This window comes from Branchiostoma belcheri, unplaced genomic scaffold (assembly GCF_001625305.1).
Source record: "Branchiostoma belcheri isolate BF01 breed outbred unplaced genomic scaffold, Haploidv18h27 scaffold31, whole genome shotgun sequence".
Lineage (NCBI taxonomy): Eukaryota > Metazoa > Chordata > Leptocardii > Amphioxiformes > Branchiostomatidae > Branchiostoma > Branchiostoma belcheri.
This window is the reverse complement of record NW_017803921.1, coordinates 1,948,163-1,960,610: the sequence shown is the minus strand read 5'-3', so window position 1 is coordinate 1,960,610 and position 12,448 is coordinate 1,948,163. Positions and strand designations below refer to the sequence as shown.

The 12,448-nt window shown below is 44.0% G+C and overlaps 3 protein-coding genes across 3 annotated transcripts in view; all 3 read left to right on the top strand.

Annotated features, from left to right (window-relative positions):
* LOC109474472 (mucin-22-like) overlaps positions 1–5,525 on the top strand; it is a 12,912-nt gene extending 7,387 nt beyond the window's left edge. The window contains exons 3-8 of the mRNA XM_019774764.1: positions 7–2,298; positions 2,878–3,666; positions 4,186–4,298; positions 4,503–4,710; positions 4,977–5,188; positions 5,427–5,525. Coding sequence (XP_019630323.1) covers positions 7–2,298; positions 2,878–3,666; positions 4,186–4,298; positions 4,503–4,710; positions 4,977–5,050 — 3,476 coding nt within the window. The 3' untranslated portion in view covers positions 5,051–5,188; positions 5,427–5,525. The remainder of the gene's footprint in view (positions 1–6; positions 2,299–2,877; positions 3,667–4,185; positions 4,299–4,502; positions 4,711–4,976; positions 5,189–5,426) is intronic.
* Positions 5,159–8,889, top strand: LOC109474471 (mucin-17-like). The gene is made up of 7 exons (XM_019774762.1): positions 5,159–5,188; positions 5,939–6,041; positions 6,534–6,663; positions 6,829–7,397; positions 7,842–7,954; positions 8,452–8,659; positions 8,816–8,889. The coding sequence occupies exons 1-7, from the start codon at positions 5,159–5,161 to the stop codon at positions 8,887–8,889; spliced, it is 1,227 nt and encodes a 408-aa protein (XP_019630321.1).
* Positions 8,890–10,389: 1,500 nt separating this feature from the next.
* LOC109474470 (serine-rich adhesin for platelets-like) lies at positions 10,390–12,004 on the top strand. Its single transcript, XM_019774761.1, has one exon. The coding sequence runs from the start codon at positions 10,390–10,392 to the stop codon at positions 11,578–11,580; it is 1,191 nt and encodes a 396-aa protein (XP_019630320.1). The 3' UTR covers positions 11,581–12,004.
* The last annotated feature ends 444 nt before the right edge of the window (positions 12,005–12,448 follow it).

Here is a 12,448-nt window from a genome sequence, read left to right as displayed (position 1 = left end):
CGGAATCGTCCTCCCTCCTGACTTCGACAACTGCTGGGGTCAGCTCGACAAGTGATACAAGCCCAATTGCCAGTACATCTGAAGGACATTCAACTGGTGGGCTCTCTACAGCTCATTCTACATCTTTCACAACTGTTGGAATAAGCTCGACAAGCAGCAAGGCAAGAAGTACTGTCCAATCGACAACTCTGTCGGCAACGTCAGTGAAATCGTCAACACATCCGGAATCTACACCGGTAGAGCTAAGTACGACTGCGCCAAGAAGCAGAGTTCCCACTTTGCCTGTAACAACAGAGCAAAGCACTTTGACGTCAACGCTGGCAGAGACCACCACCACAGTGGCTGGCACAACAACAGAAAGTGCTAGCACATCATCTTCCGGCGCGTCTACAGCACAAGGTGCCACAAGCACAGTCGTTGCCACGACGGAAGGTCATTCGACTGTAGTTGAAACTACCGGGCAATCTTCGACTGGCACTACGTATGGAGTCAAGTCAACCACAAGCAGTCCAAGTACACCAGTAATATCGAGTACAGCTTCAGAGTCTACAACGACAGAACAAGGTAGCACCTTGCAAAGAACCACGTTTCGTACAGTGCCGGCAACAACAGATCGAAGCACTGTAACATCAACTCTTGAAGAGACCACAGTGATTAGTACAACTGCAGGACAGACAAGCACACCGGAATCGTCCTCCCTCTTGACTTCGACAACTGCTGGGGTCAGCTCGACAAGTGCTACAAGCCCAATTGCCAGTACATCTGAGGGACATTCAACTAGTGGGCTGTCTACAGCTCATTCTACATCTTTCACAACTGTTGGGATAAGCTCGACAAGCAGCAAGGCAAGAAGTACTGTCCAATCGACAACTCTGTCGGCAACGTCAGTGAAATCGTCAACACATCCGGAATCTACACCGGTAGAGCTAAGTACGACTGCACCAAGAAGCAGAGTTCCCACTTTGCCTGTAACAACAGATCAAAGCACTTTGACGTCAACGTTGGCAGAGACCACCACCGAAGTGGCTAGTACAACAACAGAAAGTGGTAGCACATCGTCTTTCTCAACGTCTACATCACAAGGTGTCACAAGCACAACCTATGCCATGACGGAAGGTCATTCGACTGTAGTTGAAACTACCGGGCAATCTTCGACTGGCACTACGTATGGTGTCAAGTCGACCACAAGCAGTCAAAGTACACCAGTAATATCGAGTACAGCCTCAGAGTCTACAACGACAGATCAAGGTAGTACCTTGCAAAGAACCACGTTTCGTACAGTGCCCGCAACAACAGATCGAAGCACTGTAACATCAACTCTTGAGGAGACCACAGTGATTAGTACAACTGCAGGACAGGCAAGCACACCGGAATCGTCCTCCCTCTTGACTTCGACAACTGCTGGGGTCAGCTCGACAAGTGCTACAAGCCCATTTGTCAGCACATCTGAAGGACATTCAGCTGGTGGACTGTCTACAGCTCATTCTACAACTTTCACAACTGTTGGGATAAGCTCGACAAGCAGCAGCCCAAGAAGTACAGTCCAATCAACAACACTTTCGGCTACGTCAGTCGATTCGACAACACATCCGGAATCTACACCGGTAGAACTAGGTACGACTGCGCATAGAAGCAGAGTTCCCACTTTGCCTGTAACAACAGAGCAAAGCACTTTGACGTCAACGTTGGCGGAGACTACCACCAGAGTGGCTAGTACAACAACAGAAAGTGGTAGCACATCGTCTTTCTCAACGTCTACATCACAAGGTGCCACAAGCACAACCTATGCCACGACTGAAGGTCATTCGACTGTAGTTGAAAGTACAGGGCAATCTTCGACTGGCACTACGTATGGAGTCAAGTCGACCACAAGCAGTCAAAGTACACCAGTAATATCGAGTACAGGCTCAGAGTCTACAACGACAGATCAAGGTAGCACCTTGCAAAGAACCACGTTTCGTACAGTGCCCGCAACAACAGATCGAAGCACTGTAACATCAACTCTTGAAAAGACCACACTGATTAGTACAACTGCAGGACAGGCAAGCACACCGGAATCGTCCTCCCTCTTGACTTCGACAACTGCTGGGGTCAGCTCGACAAGTGCTACAAGCCCATTTGTCAGCACATCTGAGGGACATTCAACTAGTGGGCTGTCTACAGCTCATTCTACATCTTTCACAACTGTTGGGATAGGCTCGACAAGCAGCAACGCAAGAAGTACAGTCCAGTCGACAACACTTTCGGCTACGTCAGTCGAATCGTCAACACATCCGGAATCTACACCAGAAGAGCGAAGTACGACTGCGCCAAGAAGAGTTCCCACTTTGCCTGTAACAACAGAGCTAAGCACTTTGACGTCAACGTTGGCAGAGACCACCACCGAAGTGGCTGGTACAACAACAGAAAGTGGTAGCATATCGTCTTTCTCAACGTCTACATCACAAGGTGTCACAAGCACAACCTATGCCACGACGGAAGGTCATTCGACTGTAGTTGAAAGTACAGGGCAATCTTCGACTGGCACTACGTATGGAGTGAAGTCGACCACAACCAGTCAAAGTACACCAGTAATATCGAGTACAGCCTCAGAGTCTACAACGACAGATCAAGGTAGCACCTTGCAAAGAACCACGTTTCGTACAGTGCCGGCAACAACAGATCGAAGCACTGTAACATCAACTCTTGAGGAGACCACAGTGATTAGTACAACTGCAGGACAGGCAAGCACACCGGAATCGTCCTCCCTCCTGACTTCGACAACTGCTGGGGTCAGCTCGACAAGTGCTACAAGCCCAATTGTCAGCACATCTGAAGGGCATTCAACTAGTGGGCTGTCTACAGCTCATTCTACATCTTTCACAACTGTTGGGATAGGCTCGACAAGCAGCAACCTAAGAAGTACAGTGCAGTCGACAACACTTTCGGCAACGTCAACACATCCGGAATCTACACCAGTAGAGCTAAGTACGACTGCGCCAAGAAGCAGAGTTCCCACTTTGCCTGTAACAACAGAGCGAAGCACTTTGACGTCAACGTTAGCAGACACCACCACGGAAGTGGCTGGTACAACAACAGAAAGTGGTAGCACATCGTCTTTCTCAACGTCTACATCACAAGGTGTCACAAGCACAACCTATGCCACGACGGAAGGTCATTCGACTGTAGTTGAAACTACCGGGCAATCTTCGACTGGCACTACGTATGGAGTCAAGTCGACCACAGGCAGTCAAAGTACACCAGTAATATTGATTACAGCCTCAGAGTCTACAACGACAGATCAAGGTAGCACCTTGCAAAGAACCACGTTTCATACAGTGCTGGCAACAACAGATCGAAGCACTGTAACGTCAACTCTTGAAGATACCACAGTGATTAGTATAACCGCAGGACAGACAAGCACACCCGAAATGTCTTCCACCATGTCTTTGACTGTTAGTGCTACAAGCCCAATTGTCAGGACATCGGAAAGTTATTCATCAGGTGGACTGTCTACACGTTCTTCTACAGCCCAATCGACAACACTTTCGGAATATACATCGATAGAGCAAAGTTCGATTGCGTACAGAACCACAGGTCCTGCTTTGCCAATTACAACAGAGGAAAGCACTTTGTCGCATTCATCGACAGAGATCACAGTAGCTAGTGGGACATTGGAGATGAAAGGTAATTGATTTTTCCTTTTCCAGTTTTTCTTAGGTTTGAAAGTCGCTATATCTTAGGGTATAGGCATCTTAAAATGGTTGGTTGATTTATTTGTCGGTAATGTACCTGGCGATGGCTGCCCGGAGTGTGAAAGTGATGCATTGTATCTAACTACCTATAATGATCTTTCTTTTGGAACGTGGCAACCTGTGCAAAATGGTAGTTGTTGTACTCATATATTGTAGGTATACATATAGTGTGGCATCTTAAGATTCTTTATTTGTCTTTGAAAAAAGCGGGCAAGGAAACGTACCACGAAAATCTTTAGAAATCGATGTAGCATTGCTAAGGTCATACGGCGTAACATACCCGCGGGACAGCTTGGCTTTTTCTATAACCTCGTCTTATTTCTTTAGTAAAGCCAACTGAAATATTGGCGATTAAGAATAATATTTAGTATCCTTTGTCACTACATTAAACATTTTCAAGTAAGATGTTTATTATATGATTGGATAATATTGATGTCTCTTATTTCCACAGTCCCAGCGAGAATTGGATTAAAACTCACTCTTGGGGCCCTGGAATGGGATGCGGAATTGTTAGTCGTCTCTAGCAATCAGTTTAGAGGCATTTCCAGTATTTTGATTGATAAGGTGACAAAGCAATTTTAAACTGATTTTTATGAATGTATATCGATTGCAGATTAAGTCGTTAAATGATCATCCAAACTTTCATTTTCTCAGTTGTACCTTAATGTATAAACTCTCAGGTACATTGCTCCGACTTGAATGACATTAAATACTTGGTACAGTTGCTGCGTATCTGGTAAATATGCTTAACTTTATTATCCTCCTTAGATATCAGAGTACTTTACTCGCAGTCGGTGGAACACGACTTTCTACAGCGCTAAAGTGATAAACTTTTACGAAGGCAGTGTCGTATCTACGGTTCTTCTCAACTTTACTACCCCCTGCGTCGAAATGGAAGAGGTAGCAGGTTTTTTAACTGAGTCAATTGCTTCCGACGGCAACAACACGCTAGGAATCGTTCTACGGACTACCGATGGTACGTTGTCTTCTGTTACATTTACACTCGTATACGCAATGTAAAATAATCTACATTGTGCAACCAGTGCAAGCTATCCTGGTGTAATACAACAACCTAGGGTACATACAAATTATATATATATTTTACTCCACCATAGTAACCAATCATGGAGAAATTAATTTACTAAAAGTTTACATTGAGATTCTTTCTGTACGATTTCCTAACAGGTATGTCCACATAGAGAACTACAACCTAAAACACTGTTGATATTTTCTCCCAAACAGAGATTTGCTCCAATGATTACTGTTCCAACGAGTCATCTTGCTTCTTGGTTGGCTCTGACAGGAAATGCAGGTAAGGCATGTTCATTTTCAGTCATGTTCATTTTCATCAATAAACAAGACAATGTTTATTAATTGTATTCGCATTGTAATGCTCATACCCTATCAATCCCTTTACAGAACGAATGATACAGTTGTACCAAGCCCCTGCGAAGGTAAGATCTTTGTCGACTTTGTGTGAAGCTTCAATTATACTCAAGATACTCCATTGAAAAACCACAATATCATCACTACTTAAAGCGTGATCAACAAATTTACATAATACTACGAACATAAGACACAAATTATCATACTTGTCAACATTGTATTTAGCATCAAAACTACAAGCCAAGCTATTAACAAAACTATGGTCATTTTAAACATTTTTAACAATTCCAGCTACGTCTTCGACAGAAAGTGTCGCAACCACAAACGTTCCAACATCAAAAGGTAGCATCTCAACAAGTACATTCCAATGGACAACAATTTCAAAATCTACGTCGACAGAGCAAAGTACAACTGCGCAAAGAAGTAGAGTTCCCACTTTGCCTGTAACAACAGAGCAAAGCACTTTGACGTCAACGCTGGCAGAGACCACCACCACAGTGGCTGGTACAACAACAGAAAGTGCTAGCACATCGTCTTCCGCAACGTCTACATCACAAGGTGCCACAAGCACAACCTATGCCACGACGGAAGGTCATTCCACTATAGTTGAAACTACAGGACAATCTTCGACTGGCACTACGTATGGAGTCAAGCCGACCACAAGAAGTCCAAGTACACCAGAAAGTGCTAGCACATCATCTTCCACAACGTCTACATCGCAAGGTGCCACAAGCACAACCTATGCCACCTCGGAAGGTCATTCCACTATAGTTGAAACTACAGGGAAATCTTCGACTGGCACTACGTATGGAGTCAAGCCGACCACAAGAAGTCCAAGTACACCGGAAAGTGCTAGCACATCGTCTTCCGCAACGTCTACATCACATGGTGCCACAAGCACAACCTATGCCACAACGGAAGGTCATTCCACTATAGCTGAAACTACAGGGCAATCTTCGACTGCCACTACGTATGGAGTCAAGTCGACCACAAGCAGTCCAAGTACACCAGTAATATCGAGTACAGCCTCAGAGTCTACAACGACAGATCAAGGTAGCACCTTGCAAAGAACCACATTTCGTACAGTGCCGGCAACAACAGATCGAAGCACTGTAACATCAACCCTTAAAGAGACCAGGGTGATTAGTACAACGGCAGGACAGACAAGCACACTGGAATCGTCTTCCCTAATGGCTTCGACAACAGCTTTGGTCAGCTCGACAAGTGCTACAAGCCCAATTGTCATCACATCTGAAGGGCATTCAACTAGTGGGCTGTCTACAGCTCATTCTACATCTTTCACAACTGTTGGTATAAGCTCGACAAGCAGCAGCCCAAGAGGTACAGTCCAATCGACAACACGTTCGGCGACGTCTGTCGAATCGTCAACACATCCGGAATCTACACCAGTAGAGCTAGGTACAACTGCGCAAAGAAGCAGAGTTCCCACTTTGCCTGTAAAAACAGAGCAAAGCACTTTGATGTCAACGCTGGCAGAGACCACCACCACAGTGGCAAGTACAACAACAGAAAGTGCTAGCACATCGTCGTCCGACACTTCTACATCACAAGGTGCCACAAGCACAACATATACCACCTCAGAAGGTCATTCCACTATAGTCGAAACTACAGGGCGATCTTCGACTGGCACTACGTATGGAGTCAAGTGGACCACAAGCAGTCCAAGTACACCAGAAAGTGCTAGCACATCGTCTTCCGCAACGTCTACATCACAAGGTGCCACAAGCACAACCTATGCCACGACGGAAGGTCATTCCACTATAGTTGAAACTACAGGGCAATCTTCGACTGGCAGTACGTATGGAGCCGAGTCGACTACAAGCAGTCCAAGTACACCAGTAATATCGAGTACAGCTTCAGAGTCTACAACAACAGATCAAGGTAGCACCTTGCAAAGAACCACATTTCGTACAGTGCCGGCAACAACAGATCGAAGCACTGTAACATCAACTCTTCGAGAGACCACAGCAGTTAGTACAACTTCAAAGCAGACAAGTACTCCTGATTTTTCTTCCACAATGCCTTTGACACTAAGTGCTACAAGCCCTATTGTCAGTACATCGGAAGGGCATTTAACGAGTGGACTGTATACAGTTCATTCTACAGCCCGATCGACAACAAAATTTACACCGATAGAGGAAAGTTCGACTGCGCACAGAACCACAGGTACTACTTTACCAGTAACAACAGATCAAAGCACGTTGACGCCTTCCTTGACAGAGGCCACAATGGCTACTACGACTTTGGAGATGGAAGGTAATTCATTATATTTTTATTTCCACTGTATTTTAGCTTTGGAAAGAAATGCATTATATAGTAACTACCTATAAGTATCTTACTTTTTGAACGTGACAACCTATGCAAAATGTTAGTTGTTGTACCTACAACTTGTAGTTTAACATATAGTGTTCCATCAGTTAAGGCATTTTTGTCTCCTTATGATTCTGTTTTGTCTTTTGTGAAGAAAGCCGGGAAGAAAAGGTAAGACGCGAATCATTAGAAATCCTTGCAGAATTACAAAGGTCATACGGGGTAAAAATAACAGCTGCATCTATAACTTTGTCTTATCGCTTCATCAAAACCAACTCTTTAAGACATTGAAGATAGATGATAATTTCTAGTTGCCATTATCGCTACATCAAAACCTTTTAATTAAGATGTTTATTTCATTCTTGGACAAATTGTTGTCTTTTGTTTCAGTCCCAGCGAGAATTGGATTGGAAGTCACCCTTGGGGCCCTGGAATGGGATGCGGAATTGTTAGTCGTCACTAGCAACCAGTTTAGAGGCCTTTCCAGTATTTTGATAGACAAGGTGAGGGAGTAAACTTACATGCATTCTTTTTCTATCAATTTATATCAATTACAGATAATTCGTTTACTGATCAACTGATCCATACTTTCATTTTCGGCCCATGATCCATGTAATTTACATCAAAGGTCAACCAGCTTGTACTTTACCGATAATATTATCTATAATCATCCTAGTTCACTACTTTAATTAACACACAATTTACAAGTTTGGCATATTCTTATATATATATATATATATATATGTGATCCAGATGGAAAGTATTACGACATTTTTAATGGGAATGGATGGCTATCATTATCAAGTCTTTATGATAAAAGTATGCAAGATAACAGTCTCCATCATTTAGTATCCTTTTTATAACTTTGCTACCGAAAATGTTTACAATAAGGCTCCTACAAGACTACCCGTTAGGTGGCAGTTTACATTGACTGAGCTGATGAAAAACGTTTCGTTGTTGTGTATCTGGTAATGATGTTTAACTTCTTTATTTTTCTTAGATATCCGAGTACTTAAATCCCAGTGGGTGGAGCACGACTTTCCACGGCGCTACAGTGATACAATTTTACGAAGGCAGTGTGGTATCTACGGTTCTTCTGAACTTTAGTACTCCCTGCGTAGAAATGGAAGAGGTAGAAGGATTTTTAACTGAGTCAATTGCTACCGACGGCAACAACACACTGGGAATCGTTCTACGGACTACCTACGGTACTTTGTTTTCTAGAAAATTTTATTCATCTGTATTCAGCAACCAGTGCATGCTATCCTGGTGTAAAATAGCAATCCAGATCGCAAACAGGTACATTTATATGCCCATAAACAGCAAGCTAAAACCTAAAACTGTTGATATTTTGTCCCATACAGAGATTTGCTCCAATGATTACTGTTCCAACGGGTCATCTTGCGTCTTGGTCGGCTCTGATAGGAAATGCAGGTAAGGCATGTTCATTTTCATCAATGTTCATTTTCGTCAGTAAACAATACATCGTTTATTAATTGTATTCGCAGTGTAATGCTCATACCCTATCAATCCCTTTACAGAATGAATGATACAGTTGTACCAAGCCCCTGCGAAGGTAAGATCTTTGTTGACTTTGTGTAAAGCTCCAATTATGCAAAAGATACTCCATTGAACAACCACAATATCATTACCAATTAAAGCGTGATCAACAAATTTACATAACCCTACGAACAAAGACACAAATTACCATACAACGTGGTCAGGTTTGTCAACATTGTATTTAGCATCAAAGCTACAAGCTGCCTAGTAAACAAACTATGGCCATTTTCACGGTGGTAAAATCTGGGCTGCAAAGTTCCCACATTTCATAGAATCCGAACTGTGTTCGATCGTGTTCGATCTGGGCAATTCGAATCGAACCCGCGTTCCATTTCGGGGTCACCTGCGGTCATTTACAATAAAGCGGCAAAACAAGCCCTTCTGCCTGAGTGCCTCGCAATAGATAAAAAACAACACTTTTCTATCGATACAAACAGTTTCCTGGACAGTACATGTCCGCTATAATTGTTGGTGGGTAAGTAACATATAGCGAAGCTACTGTCGTATCCTTGGGTGACCTTGAATACTGTAATGATTCTTTACGCCTGTATGAATAACACAATGCACACTTTCTGGCGATATGACATGTATGCAAAACTCGTTCAAACCTGGAAACATGGAGAGTAAAACATACCCCATTTATGGCTCAAAATGACTGTAACGGTTGTCCCGAAAATCGTGTTTTAGGGATTTTTGAAAAATGACCTCAATTTTGAATTATGGGTAATTTAGTGAGAAAAATGTCAAAAAATGTCATTTTTTCACCAATATGTCGACAAAAACTAGACTTAAAATCAAAAATCCCTAAAACATGATTTTTGATCTTATTCCTAGTCTGCGAAAAATATAAAAATCGAGGATCTGGGGTAATATACGTAGCCAGGTTTGAACGATGTTTGCCTAAAAACGTGACATGACTTGTGCTCGGAAACCCGAAAATAATCGTCTTTCTGAGCGAAATTTAAAAAAAATCAGTGATTTAACATAAAAATCTAACATTTAAAGGATGTTAAGACCATAATTTCATTTTAATTTGACGAAATTTACCACTAAATATTATTTGCTTATTTTCAAATATTTTACGGGTAGTCCAAAACAGGCCAAAATAGCGTCTTGTAACCAGATACCTTTTCGAACGCGCATAGCAATGGGAAGGAATGCCGTAGTGACAGACCGCCGTGTTTTAACGTTTTCATCAATTTCAGCCACCTCTTCGACAGAGAGTGCCCCAACCACAAATGCTGCCATATCAAAAGACAGCAGCTCAATAAGTACAGTCCAATCAACAACGCTTTCAAAATCTACGTCGACAGAGCAAAATACGACTGCGCAAAGAAGTAGAGTTCCAACTTTGCCTGTAACACCAGAGCAAAGCACTATGGCGTCAACGCTGGCAGAGACCACCACCACAATGGCTAGTACAACGACAGAAAGTGCTAGCACATCGTCTTCCGCCGCGTCTACAGCACAAGGTGCCACAAGCACAATCGTTGCCACGACGGAAGGTCATTCCACTGTAGTTGAAACTACCGGACAATCTTTGACTGGCACTACGTATGGAGTCAAGTCGACCACAAGCAGTCCAAGTACACCAGAAAGTGCTAGCACATCGTCTTCCGCAACGTCTACATCACAAGTTGCCACAAGCACAACCTATGCCACGACGGAAGGTCATTCCACTATAGTTGAAACTACAGGGCAATCTTTGACTGGCACTACGTATGGAGTCAAGTCGACCACAAGCAGTCCAAGTACACCGGTAATATCGAGTACAGCTTCAGAGTCTACAACGACAGATCAAGGTAGCACCTTGCAAAGAACCACATTTCGTACAGTGCCGGCAACAACAGATCGAAGCACTGTAACATCAACTCTTGAGGACACCACAGTGATTAGTACAACTGCAGAACAGACAAGCACACCGGAATCGTCCTCCCTCTTGACTTCGACAAGTGTTGGGGTCAGCTCGACAATTGCTACAAGCCCAATTGTCAGCACATCTGAAGGGCATTCAACTAGTGGGCTGTCTACAGCTCATTCTACATCTTTCACAACTGTTGGGATAAGCTCGACAAGCAGCAGCCCAAGAAGAACAGTCCAATCGACAACACTTTCGGCAACGTCAACACATCCGGAATCTACACCAGTAGAGCTAAGTACGACTGCGCAAAGAAGCAGAGTTCCCACTTTGCCTGTAACAACAGAGCAAAGCACTTTGATGTCAACGCTGGCAGAGACCACCACCACAGTGGCTGGTACAACAACAGAAAGTGCTAGCACATCGTCTTCCGCTACGTCTACAACAGAAGGTGCCACAAGCACAACCTATGCCACGACGGAAGGTCATTCCACTATAGTTGAAACTACCGGGCAATCTTCGACTGGCACTACGGATGGAGTCAAGTCGACCACAAGCAGTCCAAGTACACCAGTAATATCGAGTACAGCTTCAGAGTCTACAACGACAGGTCAAGGTAGCACCTTGCAAAGAACCACATTTCGTACAGTGCCCGCAACAACAGATCGAAGCACTGTAACATCAACTCTTGAGGAGACCACACGTGATTAATACAACAGCAGAACAGACAAGCACACCGGAATCGTCCTCCCTCTTGACTTCGACAAGTGTTGGGGTCAGCTCGACAAGTGCTACAAGCCCAATTGTCAGCTCATCTGAAGGACATTCAACTAGTGGGCTGTCTACAGCTCATTCTACATCTTTCACAACTGTTGGGATAAGCTCGACAAGCAGCAGCCCAAGAAGTACAGTCCAATCGACAACACTTTCGGCAACGTCAACACATCCGGAATCTACACCAGTAGAGCTAAGTACGACTGCGCAAAGAAGCAGAGTTCCCACTTTGCCTGTAACAACAGAGCAAAGCACTTTGACGTCAACGCTGGCAGAGACCACCACCACAGTGGCTGGTACAACAACAGAAAGTGCTAGCACATCGTCTTCCGCAACGTCTACATCACAAGGTGCCACAAGCACAACCTATGCCACGACGGAAGGTCATTCCACTATAGTTGAAACTACAGGACAATCTTCGACTGGCACTACGTATGGAGTCAAGTCGACCACAAGCAGTCCAAGTACACCAGAAAGTGCTAGCACATCGTCTTCCGCAACGTCTACATCACAAGCTGCCACAAGCACAACCTATGCCACGACGGAAGGTCATTCCACTATAGTTGAAACTACAGGACAATCTTCGACTGGCACTACGTATGGAGTCAAGTCGACCACAAGCAGTCCAAGTACAACAGAAAGTGCTAGCACATCGTCTTCCGCAACGTCTACATCACAAGTTGCCACAAGCACATCCTATGCCACGACGGAAGGTCATTCCACTATAGTTGAACTACAGGGCAATCTTTGAACTTGGCACTACGTATGGAGTCAAGTCGACCACAAGCAGTCCAAGTACACCGGT

What these genes read in the sequence shown, in the direction of transcription:
- LOC109474471 (XM_019774762.1), top strand. Translation starts at nt 5,159, where the DNA reads ATGATACAGTTGTACCAAGCCCCTGCGAAG. An exon ending in TGTACCAAGCCCCTGCGAAG is followed by an intron (nt 5,189 to 5,938) that starts GTAAGATCTTTG and finishes TATGGAGTCAAG; the next exon opens with CCGACCACAAGAAGTCCAAG. An exon ending in CCAGTATTTTGATAGACAAG is followed by an intron (nt 7,955 to 8,451) that starts GTGAGGGAGTAA and finishes TATTTTTCTTAG; the next exon opens with ATATCCGAGTACTTAAATCC.
- LOC109474470 (XM_019774761.1), top strand. Translation starts at nt 10,390, where the DNA reads ATGGCGTCAACGCTGGCAGAGACCACCACCACAATGGCTAGTACAACG.